Source organism: Microcebus murinus, chromosome 14 (genome assembly GCF_040939455.1).
Source record: "Microcebus murinus isolate Inina chromosome 14, M.murinus_Inina_mat1.0, whole genome shotgun sequence".
Lineage (NCBI taxonomy): Eukaryota > Metazoa > Chordata > Mammalia > Primates > Cheirogaleidae > Microcebus > Microcebus murinus.
In genome coordinates this window covers 24,614,796-24,628,156 of record NC_134117.1, presented here as the reverse complement: position 1 = coordinate 24,628,156, position 13,361 = coordinate 24,614,796, and the positions used below count along the sequence as shown (strand labels likewise).

General features: G+C 39.0%; 1 protein-coding gene across 4 annotated transcripts in view; it reads right to left on the bottom strand.

The window, feature by feature from the left end:
- ARMH3 (armadillo like helical domain containing 3) overlaps positions 1 to 13,361 on the bottom strand; it is a 186,375-nt gene that overhangs the window by 32,902 nt on the left and 140,112 nt on the right. For all 4 annotated transcript variants that reach the window (XR_012922829.1, XR_001155313.3, XM_012769470.3 and 1 more), the window contains one exon: positions 4,179 to 4,257. Coding sequence is in view for 2 of the 4 variants with exons in the window: in XM_012769470.3 (XP_012624924.1) it covers positions 4,179 to 4,257 (79 nt within the window). In the remaining 2 variants the exon portion in view is untranslated. The remainder of the gene's footprint in view (positions 1 to 4,178; positions 4,258 to 13,361) is intronic.

The following is a 13,361-nucleotide window of genomic DNA, read 5'->3' as shown; positions in this document are numbered from 1 at the left end:
TGCTAATTTACTAAGTGCTATAAATTCTAGTTAACCCTATCCATGGATTTTAGGCTTTATTTTAGGAGTACTGTAGAATCTACTGAGGACTAAGTTCCTAATTTGTTTTTTTCCTACTCAGTCTACTACTAACAACTACAGGGCACTACTGCATCCCAAAGCTAGCTCTTTGGGAAGCTGTGAATACTCTTAACATTAAGTGATATTAACATTTGTATGTGAAGGGAGAAAAGTGCTCCAACACATGCTGGAGATTAACAAGGCAGTCAAATACCTCTGATAGCACTGAGAATAAAACCAAGTGTACCATAATGCTGTCATTTAGCACCCTTCAAAGTCAGTTAGGGAAGAGAGGCAACAATTATTTTGAGGACAGTTTTGATAAGGGTCCCAGAATAGTATCATCCTTCTCCAGTCCCCCATGTGAAAAGGATTAAGAGAGGTAATGAGTACACAAAAACTCTGTGAGGGTGGGCATGGTGGCTCATGCCTGTAATCCTAGCACTCTGGGAGGCCGAGGAGGGCAGATTGCTCGAGGTCAGGAGTTCGAAACCAACCTGAGCAAGAGCAAGACCCCGTCTCTACTATAAATAGAAAGAAATGAATTGGCCAACTAATATATATAGAAAAAAATTAGCCAGGCATGGTGGTGCATGCCTGTAGTCTCAGCTACTCGGAAGGCTGAGGCAGCAGGATTGCCTGAGCCCAGGAGTTTGAGGTTGCTATGAGCTAGGCTGACGCCATGGCACTCACTCTAGCCTGGTCAACAAAGTGAGACTCTGTCTCAAAAAAAAAAAAAAAAAATCTGTCTGAGAGCAAGAAATATATTTAGATTATTCACTATTGATCCCCACTACCTAGCAGCACATCTTCTATTATAGCAAAAATATAATTATTTACTAACCTAGTAAATAAATCTGTGTGAATTGCTATCCCTTCCCCATTATCTTATAGGTACCTCCTCTCTGCAAAGAAATCGTCTCATCTGTGGCTTGTGGACTTTTTTTGAGAGGCACTTTCATCACTTCATGTAACTTTGAAAGAAGTTGAAGGAGGCTGAAGACACGTGCTTGCTAATCATCCTTTTACAGATTGCCTCATGCGCCAGGAAGGATTTTTATTATTGGTCTATGGCTGCTACTGCTAGAGAGAGATTTCAGCCTGACCTTCCCAAGCTGCTGGGGGATGAATACTGCACGTGGCTGACAGTGCAAATGTGCATCTTCCTTTTTTCCTTTTTTTTTCTTAAAAAAAAAAAAAGCCTTTAGACTAGCGGGAGCTCACTGCGGTAGGAAAGTCACCCCTTCTCTCACTATACAAAACTCAAGATGTTGAGTTCTTCTGCCTAAAAATGATATAGTAAAATTGATCTGAACTGGTCCAACAGCAAAAAGGTAGCATCACAAAGCAGCTCACAGCACCAGTATCAAAGAACAGGACTCAGGACTGCTCCATCGGCAGAGAGGAAAAAGAAAATGAAAGCCATTATAAAAGCAGTTTTAAATGTGAGGATGGATTCTCACAGCCTCTCATTTGGCCTCATGAAAGAGAACAAATATGTCAAAGGGAACAACTGATAGATTAATAGAGTCCTAACCATCTGGCTGAGGAAAAGAGCCACTGGTGGGAACACTGAGAAGCTTGTCTGTTAGGAAAAAGGCTTGCTTGGTGTCTCACTGGGCAAACCGAATAGCTTTTGGGAACACTGGAACACATGGTCATATCATAGCTGGCTGGCTGGCTCTGTCAGCAAGAAGCTCAAAGAATGATTGCAATGATGCATTGGTAAAAGAGGGTATGCATGTCTTCTTACTGGCTTGGAGTCTATACCCTGGCCCCTCCAATGTGGGAGTAGGGTAGAAAGGAAAGGAATCATGTGAATAGGATGTCTTATTTTGTGCTTTTAAAAGCAGGACTCAAGAATCTCATTCTGAAACATCAAGTTCAATCCCATGCCATGCTAACACCCCATCTGTACTTTTATATAACGCAGAGCTGAGTGCAGACACTTTGGGAGAAGGGGAAATCAGGCCAGATTCAAGGAAAACAAACACACAAGGCTATCTGCACCTCCAACTCAGTCCATATCATAGAAAAATCTCCTCAGAAATAATTGTTCACGGCAAAGGGAACTCAATTACTAAGGAAAACTTGTCCCAATGAGGGCTCAAAGTTTTAATGAGCCAAACAGCTTCAAATTAAGCTGAACTCAGGGTTTTTCTAATTGGCAGTTTCATCCATTTCTAAGTTCTCATTTCTTATTTTCAAAGATCACAATGGGGTTGCCCAGGCTAGAGTGAGTGCCGTAGCATCAGCCTAGCTCACAGCAACCTCAAACTCCTGAGTTCAAACAATCCTGCTGCCTCGGCCTCCTGAGTGGCTGGGACTGCAGGCGTGCGCCACCATGCCCAGCTAATTTTTTTTCTATATATAGAAAAAAAAGTTGGCCAATTAATTTCTTTCTATTTATAGTAGAGACAGGGTCTCGCTCTTGCTCAGGCTGGTTTCAGGCTCCTGACTTTGAGCAATCCGCCTGCCTCGGCTTCCCAGAATGCTAGGATTACAGATGTGAGCCACCGCACCCGGCCAAGGGTTAAAGTTTTGTTAAATAATATAGTAAATACTCTTTACGTGGATCATTTCCAATTAACAGAAACACTATGTTATAAGGAAATATGTTTTCCAAAAATCACAAAATGGCTCTCATCTAAAAATACTTATATATGACAGTCCTGATTTCGTGCTTCTTAGGTTTCCACTAAAAATTTTTGTTTTTTTTTTTGAGACAGAGTCTCACTCTGTTGCCCGGGCTAGAGTGCCGTGACGTCGGCCTAGCTCACAGCAACCTCAAACTCCTGGACTCCAGCCATCCTCCTGCCTCGGCCTCGTAGGTAGCTGGGACTGCAGGCGTGTGCCGCCGTGCCCGGCTGATTTTTCTATTTTTGGTGGAGATGGGACCTCACTGTTAATCAGGCTGGTCTCCAAGTCCCAACCTCAAGTGATCCTTCATGTTGGCCTCCCTGAGTGCTAGGATTATAGGTGTGAGCTATAGCACCTGACCAAGAATTCTATTTTTATATTTTAGTCAATATATAAGATTCTCTATATAAAGTATACCAAAGAATAACATGCCTTTAATGAGAAAAGTTATACAAGAGACATAAAATATGTTCTTATTAAAAATAATTTTGTCTATTTAGAAGTTATTTAACAGTTGATTCAAAATATAGATTTAAGGCCAGCTGATCACAGTGGCCCTATGATACTAGCACTCTGGGAGGCTGAGATGGAAGGATTGCTGGAGCTCAGGAGTCTAAGACCAGCCTGCGCGAGACCCTGACTCTATAGAAAATGGAAAATTTGGCCGGGCATGGTGGTGCATGCCTGTGGTCCCGGCTGCCTGGGAGGCCGAGGCAGAAGAACCACTTGAGCCCACGAGTTTGAGGTTGCAGTGAGCTATGATGACGCTACTGCACTCTAGCCTGGGCAACAGAGTGAGACCTTGTTTCCAAAAAATAGAGAGAGAGAGATTTAAAGAAAAATAAAAACAAGATAGAAAGGAACCAGTAAAGTATGTGTGTGAGAGAGAGAGAGAAACATGAGAAAAGTTATAGATATAAAAATATATTTCTAGTAAGAAAGATTAAACAGAAAAATAAGTAATTTTGTATAAAAAATAACTTTTATTATAAAATTTTGTCCTAAAATAAGTGAGTGAGTGGTTGTTTAAGAAAAGGGAAATTTAGGACAAAACAAAAAGTCCAAATATGTTGTCGACGCTCTATGCAAGTTATAATAAGGTTCATAAAAGAATATTTATGAAGAAATTTTGTATGTGATCAAATTGGCTGCAATTAAAAAGAAAAAAAAAAAAAGATCACAATGGTTCTCTGACTAAAATTTTAAAAAAGAAATGCTTTATTGCTCACTCTAAAATAATAATTCACCAGATTTCACCTATATATCTTCTATATAATTAAAGCCTTCAGGTGGCACTAATGCAGAAGGCATCACTCTCTATGAAAAGTACTATCAACCAATCCTGTACTAATTCCTCTCAGGGGCCTAGCTCTTGCCACTCCTGCTAAAAGCTCAGTTACAGAATTCCCCTGCCACCAAAGAGAAGGCAACTGCTTAGTCCTAGCCACCACCTAGGTCTAGGGAGAGTAGTAGCTTACCTGCTCCTCTGACAGCTGGGATATGTGATTCACAGCAGCGTAGGACTCAATTTTGGGGTTAAAGTGGTTGATGATGGCTCTGAAACAAAGAATTAACATTAATTTGATGCCAGATGAAAGAAGGAGGTAAATCTGTTAAAAATAAGACTTGAGTACCCTTCTAGTACGAGGGCATGGGAATGATTATAATAGGGTAACTGTTCTCTTATTGAACATAAGGAGGTCACAAATAGGGGTAAATTGATAACTCTGAAATGGGAAAGGTTTAATGATTTATCAGAGAAAAGAATCAAGCATCTCTGCTCTGCAGATTAACTAACAGAAAAAACCCACAACCAAACAAAATCAAGAGTCCTCCAGATAAGAAACAGGACCCAAGGGGCTGTCCACTAGGGGGCCTTGGTGCTTCAATCAGAAAGAAAAGTAGTCTTCTCTGCTCTAACTTGGGAGAACAGGGTACTCAGTAAAGCTGGGCCACCCATGTTGGTTAAATAGTCTCTGAAGAGGCTGAGCTTCATCAAAGCCTAGAAGCCACCTTCACACTTGTTAGCAAATTGTTTCAAACCAAAATTTTATTTCCAGCTGTTCAAACAAAAATCTGAGTATCATTTTCAAACAGTCCCTCTCTATCACTAGCTCACATCCAAGGTCCCCCAGTCTTATTAAATCTCTCCCTCAAAAATGTCTTAAATAAGCTGGGTACAAATGGCATATGCCTATAGTTAAAGCTACTCAGGAGGCTGAGGTGGGAGGATAGATTGAGCCCAGGAGTTCAAGGCTGCAATGTGATATGATCATGCCTGTGAATAGCCACTGTACTCCAGCCTAAGCAACACAGACTCCTGATTCTTTAAAACAACAACAACAACAACAACAACAAAAATCTCTGGAATCTGAAATAAATAAATTTCCCTAAAACCAATGCCTTGGTATAGGCCCTTGTTGTTTCTTGCCTGGTGTAGCAGAAAGAGCAAAGGTTTTAGAACAGGGTTTCACATGAGTCCATACTGATACAAATAAATAAATAAATGAGGAGAAGAGACATGTTTCTTTTCTTTTTCTTTTTCTTTTTTTTTTTTGAGACAGAGTCTCACTTTGTTGCTCAGGCTAGAGTGAGTGCCATGGGGTCAGCCTAGCTCACAGCAACCTCAGTCTCCTGGCCTCAAGTGATTCTACTGCCTCAGCCTCCCGAGTAGCTGGGACTATAGGCATGTGCCACCATGCCTGGCTAATTTTTTGTATATATATATGTTTTAGTTGGTCAATTAGTTTCTTTTGATTTTTAGTAGAGGCGGGGTCTCGCTCAGGCTTGTTTCGAACTCCTGATCTTGAGCGATCCACCCACCTCAGCCTCCCAGAGAGCTAGGATTACAAGTGTGAGCCACTGTGCCCAGCAGAGACATCTTTCTTATAGAAAAATTTCAAATAGTACACATGGATACTTCTCCCTATAGGAAGTGACATTTAATTCTCACTGTCATTGAGGATGGGCTAGTTTCAAAGACTTATTCCAAAGAATAAAGTAACAAATGGGAACAATGGGAACTTTACAGCAAAGAAACATGGCAAACACTACCTTAACCAAATGATGACATTTCCAGTGATATCATGTGGATATCATGTGGTCCTGGATGTATTCTTATGAAAAGGGCATTCTACCTCTGTTGCATTCTTCCAAAAAACCCATAATCCCAGTCTAATCATAAGAAAGACATTAGACAAACCCAGACTGGGGACATTCTACAGGATACCTGACCAGTACTCTTTCATACTGTAAATGTCATGAAAAACAAGACTTAAGAAATTGTCACAGATCAGAGGACACTTTGGAGACATGACAACTAAAAGCAGTGTGGTACCTTGGACTGGATCCTGAAACAGAAAGAGGACATTAATGGATAAACTAGTAACATCTAAATAAAATATGGAGTTTAGTTAATAGTAATGTATTAATGTCAGTTTCTGAGTGTTGATAAATGTACCATGGTAACATCAAGATGTGGAAACTAGGCTGAGTGTATGCAGGAACTCTGTGAATTATTATTGCACTGTTTCTGTAAATCTAAAATTATTCTAAAATAAAAAGTTTATTAAAACGTGTGTATATGATATAGCATAACAAATCAATATTTTCTTTTATACCTTATTGATAGTAAAGAATTATAGAACCATTTAATCTAATTCAGGTAATAAAAACATAAGACAGAAACTTAAAAAAAAATCATGGTTTGGAATTCTGGTTTGACCACTTGTTATTATGACTGATTTTTGACAAGCTATTCTCACCAGAGGAAACAAATGGGAATAATAAGATAGACAGACCTACCTCGGCACTTAGCACAGTACCTGGGAATAGTACATTGTTGACATACAATAAGTGTGAGAATTGTGAAAAAATACATTTTGTTGTTTGAGCCACATAGTCTTTGATATTTTGTTATGGCAGCCTGAGTGGACTATATACAGAATATACAGATGTTCTACTCTCCATAAGAACCCTGGCATTTGGGCAAAGCAACTGCAAATCCAGAGTCAGTCAGTCTTTCTTTCTTTCTTTTCTTTCTCTCCTCTCTTCTCCCCTCTCTTTCTTTCAGACAGGGTCTCATTCTGCTGCCCTGGCTAGAATGCCATGGTGTCAGCCTAGCTTACAGCAATCTCAAACTCCTGGGCTCAAGTGATCCTCCTGCCTCAGCCTCTCAGTAGCTGGGTCTACAGGCATGTGCCACCATGCTCAGCTAATTTTTTCTATATATTTTTAGTTGTCCAGCTAATTTCTTTCTACTTTTAGTAGAAATGGGGTCTCACTCTTGCTCAGGCTAATCTCCAACTCCTGAGCTCAAGGGATCCTCCCGCCTTGGCCTCTCAGAGTGCTAGGATTACAGGCGTGAGCCACTGTGCCTGGCCCAGAGTCAGTCTTTAGCTAAGTAGTAGAGCAGACAAGTCAGCATCTCATCCTGCAGTGACTTCCTCTCTTTGTATCTTTACATCATATTATTCTTTCCTTCTCTTCTGTAAGTGGATCACTCTGAGATTCCATGCTACAAAAGTTCCAATTATTAATACAAATGCCACAAATGTAGCCACATGGGTTACATACTTCTCAGACAAAATAGACCTGGTTCTTTGGCCTTTACTAATGAGAAATACAGACTTTAGTAAAGAGAGAACTTGTAGGGTAGCCTGTGTCATACATAGAGAAGACACACATTCTGAACAGAGACAGTGTCTGAACAAACAGCAGAATGGACAGCACTACAGAGGCTCCATACATGGCAAAGAAATAGGCCTCTTTCTTTCCTTTTTATTTGGCATCTTAAGATTGGTTTTCATCTAATCTCAGCCCTTCAGGTATTTAACCCAAAAGCTTTCATGCTAAAGAATAATTTGAAAAAGGGGACTTGAAAGGAAGAGGAGGAGTATGAAGAAGAGAAGGTTTGAGTGGAAAATGAATGGGAAAACATGGCCATTGTGAAAAGATTAAAGTTGCCCTTTGACAAACGTGGCAAGACAATCAAATGGGGTAAAGAATAGTCTTTTCAACAAATGGTGCTGGGACAACTGGATATCCACATACAAAAGAATGAAGTTGGACTCCTCCCTTATACCATGTATAAAAATTAACTCAAAATGGACCATACATCTAAATGTAAGATCTAAAAACTATAAAATTCTTAGAATAAAACACAGGAGTAAATATGATCTTGTGTTAGACGATGGTTTCTTAGGTACGACACCAAAAGCACAAGTGACAAAAGAAAATCAATTTGGACTTTATCAAGTTTAAAAACTTTTGCGCTGCAAACAAAGAAAGTGAAAGGAGGCTGGGTACGGTGGCATATGCCTGTAATCCTAGCACTTTGGGAGGCTGAGGCAGGAGGATCACTTGAGCCCAGGAGTTACAGTGAGTTATGATGATGTCACTGTTCTATAGCCCAGGTAACAGAGTGAGACTCTGTCTTAAAAAAAAAAAAAAAAAATTGAAAAAGTGAAGAGACAATCCACAGAAGAAAATATTTGCAAATTATTTATCTGATAAGGACTTGTATCCAGAATATAAAAAGAACTCTTACAAATTGACAATAAAAATATAAATAACTCAATTTTTAAAAGAGCAAAACATCTGAATAGATGTGAAAAGATGCTCAACATCATTAGTCATTAGGGAAATACAAATCAAAACCGCAATGAGATACCACTTTATACCCAGTAGGATAATAATAATCAAAAAGAAAAGGATGTGAAGAAATCAATACCCTCAGATATTGCTAGTGGGATTGTAAAATGGTACAGCAATTTTGGAAAGTGGCTTGGCAGTTCCCCAAATGTTAAACATATAGGGTTATCATAAGAGCCAGAAATTCCACTCCTAGGTATATAACCCCCAAAATAAAAACATATGTTTACAACACAAAGACTTGCACACAAATGCTCATAGCAAGCATTATTTCCAAGCAAAACGTGGAAACAACCCAAATGTCCATCAACTGAGAAATGGATAAACAAAATGTGGTATAGCTCTAATGAACTATCATTTAGTCATAATAAGAGATAAAGTACTGATATATGGATAAATCTTAAAAACATTATTTAAGTCAAAGAAGCCAGATACAAAAGGCCACAAATTGTATAACCTTTCCATTTATTTATAGGAAAGGTCTAGAATAGGCAAATTTGTAGAGATAGAAAGTAGATTAGTGGTTGCTTAGGACTGGAAGAAGAGTTAGGGAAGAAAGTGAGTGACTGCTATTGGGTACATGGTTTCTTTCAGGGGTGATCAAATATTCTAAAATTAGATTGTAGCAATGGTTGCACAACCCTGTGATTATACCAAAAAACCAATGAATTGTACACTATAAATGGATGAATTGTATTATTTCTGAATGAGAGTAAGGCCTCCTTGACCCAGCAGTTCTTGAGCAGGCTGCTTTCCCCAACCAATTCCATATGGAATTCACAGAAGCCAGGGTGATTTACTCACCAAGAGAAATTTTCTAAATTTTCTAAAATTTGTATATGCTAACAATGCTGGTGGCAGGAGGAAAGTCAGGGCCACTGACTATGGTGAAAACAGTTTAACTCCTGGTAATATGCATGATATCCTTAAATTAAAAATTCTGCATTGCATTTGGCAAAGGATGTCAACTTTTGATTGTTGGAATAGTATGTTAGGGGTAGAGTTAGTAGGTGAGAAGAAAGATTCTCTTATTCTCAACAACCTATTGATTATTTTTTCTTTTAACAAAAGCTGGAGCTGCTCATGTTACTTAGAGAGAAGGTGTGTGGGGAGGAGCGGGGGGGGCAGACGACAACCAACCAACCAGAACTAGGAAAAGGATTTTAAAAAATACAAGTAATAAGGCTCAAGGAAAGGGAAAGGAGTACTAAGGTAGAATTTAGTGGGAAAAGGGAATATAATTTCTAACCAAACCTCCAACTTTCCTGAAACTGGATCTATAAACCCCGTAAGAGCAGGGACCAAATTTATTTTGCTTACCAATAAATACCCAGGACTTCAGCAAAATGTTTAGCACGTGGATTCAAATTTATTTATTTATTTATTGAGATGAGGTCTTGCTATATTGCCCAGGCTGGCCTTGAATTCTGGGGCTCAAATGATCCTCTGGCCTCAGCCTCCCAAGTAGCTGGCACTATAGGCATGTGCCACTGTGCTTTGCCCTGATTCAATTTTAAAAATTGAATGAATGAATAAATGAAAGTCTAGGAAGATTTTGTCCAGTCTCACCACAAGTAAGCTTCTGTACTTCTGGAGATCCATGACCATGAGCTATTCTCTCAAAATATGAAAATAACAAAAATATTTTAGCCCTACTCCAGGAGAAAAGGTGACTCAGACATGAACAGCTGTCCTCCAAAGAAAGAACCCAATATGTCAGTGACGACAATAAAGCTTTCTCTACCTCTTCAGTCATACCATGAGGCTAGAAGAAAGCTTTCTGGCATTTCTTATTAAATAAATTTAATATCTTCTGAAAGTAAGCCTAGGTTTTGTTTGTTTTGGGGTGGGGAAGATGAGGTGAAGAATAGGGGAGAATGTTATATTTTGGCATTGGGTCTCCCAATGCCACTGAATTAGAAAGCCCCGAAGGGAAAGGGGAAAACAAATAGACAACATCATAGTGAAGGGAAATTGCTAAAGTCAGCCACAGTGAGGGATGGCTCTGTGCCCAATGCATCTCTAAGGGCAGGAATCTGGGCCACCCTCCAATGCAACTGTCAACTTCTGACTGCTGAAGACAGAGGTCACTTATACATACTGAAGCAAAATGAAGTAGATGGATGGAACACCAAGGCAGAGCAGCAAACTGGCTGGGGATTTCTTAGTTCATTTTAACTTATTTTCTCCTGCTCATGACTCTGTAAAGCAGCTCTCTTTTCCTGTGCTGAGTGGTTGATGGCTGAGACACATAGGTAATGCCCAACTTATCCAAGATAAGCATGGAAATGTTACCTTAACAATGTAGGAAATATAGCTTAAGAGAAAATGTGGATTCTTCTTCATATCCAGTATAAATCTAAAGCAAATCCTCCACAATACAATTTCCCACAATCTTACCTATCTTCCATGGACAAAAGCATCTAAGAGTTTTTTATGAAATAATAAATAAATAATAGTTTCATCCAGAAGTGCAGAACACGGTGATGGTTTCATTACTAAGATACCTGAAAGGAAGCAGACAGTCTCTAAAAGCTGCTATGTAAATCGTTCAGGCAGAAAGGGGAAAAATAGGCAAAGGTTGTTTATAGGAAAAGTTTCTGTAGCTCTTATTCCAAGGAAGGAGGAAACATAACTGGTATACTCAACATGGTGTATATGAGAAGATTCTTAAATATTTCACCCTAAAATTATTACTATAAGGCTACCAGATTTACATTAAAGAGTCTGTTTATGAGTGAATATCTGAAGCTTAGTAAAAATTTTGGATTTTAAGCATCAACCTTATAAGACAGCTATAATCTTATATTTTCAAATGCTTGCTAAACATTTACAGCTGGATGTCTTCCTTTCATTAACCTAGTTTTCTTCACATGGAATGCTATCTCTTCACCACTAAAAAGTCTAAGTCTTATTTTTCCTTGAAGGCCCAGTTAAAATACCATTGCTTCCCTGTACAACATAGTACACATAATTGAAAAAGCAAGGCTTTAGAGGAAATAGACCTGAGTTAAAATTCTGATTCCTCCACTTATTAACTATATGATTTTAGACAAGAGATCAACCTCTCTGAATACCAGTTTGTTTGTTTGTTTTGAGTCAGAGTCTTGCTTTATTGCCCAGGCTAGAGTGAGTGCCATGGTGTCAGCCTAGCTCACAGCAACCTCAAACTCCTGGGCTCAAGCTAAGGCCTCCTGCCTTAGCCTCCCAAGTAGCTGGGACTACAGGCATGCACCACCATGCCCGGCTAATTTTTTCTATATATATTAGTTGGCCAATTAATTTCTTTCTATTTATAGTAGAGACGGGGTCTTGCTCTTGCTCAGGCTGGTTTCGAACTCCTGACCTCGAACAATCCACCCGCCTCGGCCTCCCAGAGTGCTAGGATTACAGGCGTGAGCCACCGCGCCCAGCCTGAATACCAGTTTTTTTTTTTATCTGGTTGGATTTAATTTCCAAAGTTTTCTCTGTGTTTTCCTTTATACCATCTAACTTGCCCTAAAGGGATTTTTTTTCAAAGTAGTCTCTCTTTTCCTAGACCAGTCCAGTGATGTGTACTCTCAGGTATCTGGGGATAAAAGAAGACCATCACACCTATAATTGCTTCTACCTGGAAAACACTCAGATATACAGGTAAATGATCAGCTTCTGAGAAGGGATAAAGGTATGACTGAATGGTATATGGCAGTGGTTAAAATGGTTCATCTGAGGTTGAATTACTTAATTTTAAACTAATATTTCTTTTCACCTTCAGAATTGCCTCACAGACTCCCATTTCATGCAGCAATAAGCTTCCTTCTTCATGGAGTCAATGAATCTTCAGCCCATCCAATTCAACAACAACAAAAAAAGCAATTTCCCTTGATGACTGTTAACAGCAGTACATTACAAGCCTCAGATACTCTGCTGATTAACATTAAACAAAATAAAACATCAATTAAGAATACATCCTAACCTTTTCATTTTGAAACTATCTAATCAAAACATCAGCAACTGACCTGTTAGGACTATCCCTATAACTTACTCCCTAAGTATTAGGTCTTAACCTTTTCATGCCAGTTATCCCCCTTCTTAAACTACTGTCCCTATCTTCTCTTCAGGACCACAGACACAAAAATGGAACCTTACTATATAGAAGGCATTTTGACAACCAACAGGAAGGATGAGCTACAGCTCGGTGCATATAGTTACTTACCTTACCCAGTGATCCAATTATGTAAATTGGCCTAAGTAATTACTAGTGAGAATGATTTATTTGTGCACATTAATTTATTGGTTGAAAGGAGTGAAAAAGAGTATATGTATCACTGACTACACCTTAGTAACCCTCATATTTTAACCTGGGAATGATTTGAGTCAGCACTTCTCTTGATTTCCAGGTGAGAAACACATGTGTCATATCAGGTAGGTTATTCACCCACTGACTACATTTTCATCAAAGCTCTGCATTAGGCAGGTGAAGGTTCACAATTCATTAAGCTGGAGGGAAACAGAAGAGGGTTAATGTATAAGAAATGTACATGTACATGGCCTGAGGGACATTTGCCTCATTTTCTGAAGCTGTGTGCATGACTACGCATTTTGGCAGTTTGAGCTTTCTATCTTGATGCATGACTTTGCCCAATGTGGGTTTCCACCTCATCACCTGCTGGAAATTGAGCAATTGGTAATAGCTACTTTGCTTGAAAAATGAGTTAATTTTTAGTTACTGTGGCCCTATACCATAGATTTAAGCCAAGTAAGGTGCCATGGATTTTAAACTTTGGCTAAATTATCTCCTCTAGCATTGCCATAAGAGAGAAATGGAATTTATTTCTGCTTTAGGTATCAGTCTGATATTTTCTCACTGTTTCCACAATCACAATGCATGTAAATGGGGAAGAATGAGCCACAGGAGTTGAAGAAAACCACAAAAGTCAAATGGACCATCTACATTTCCATAAAAGGCATCACTTAATTCATTCCACTTAGAAATGTCTATGTTTTATTAAATATTTCTCTCAATAAAT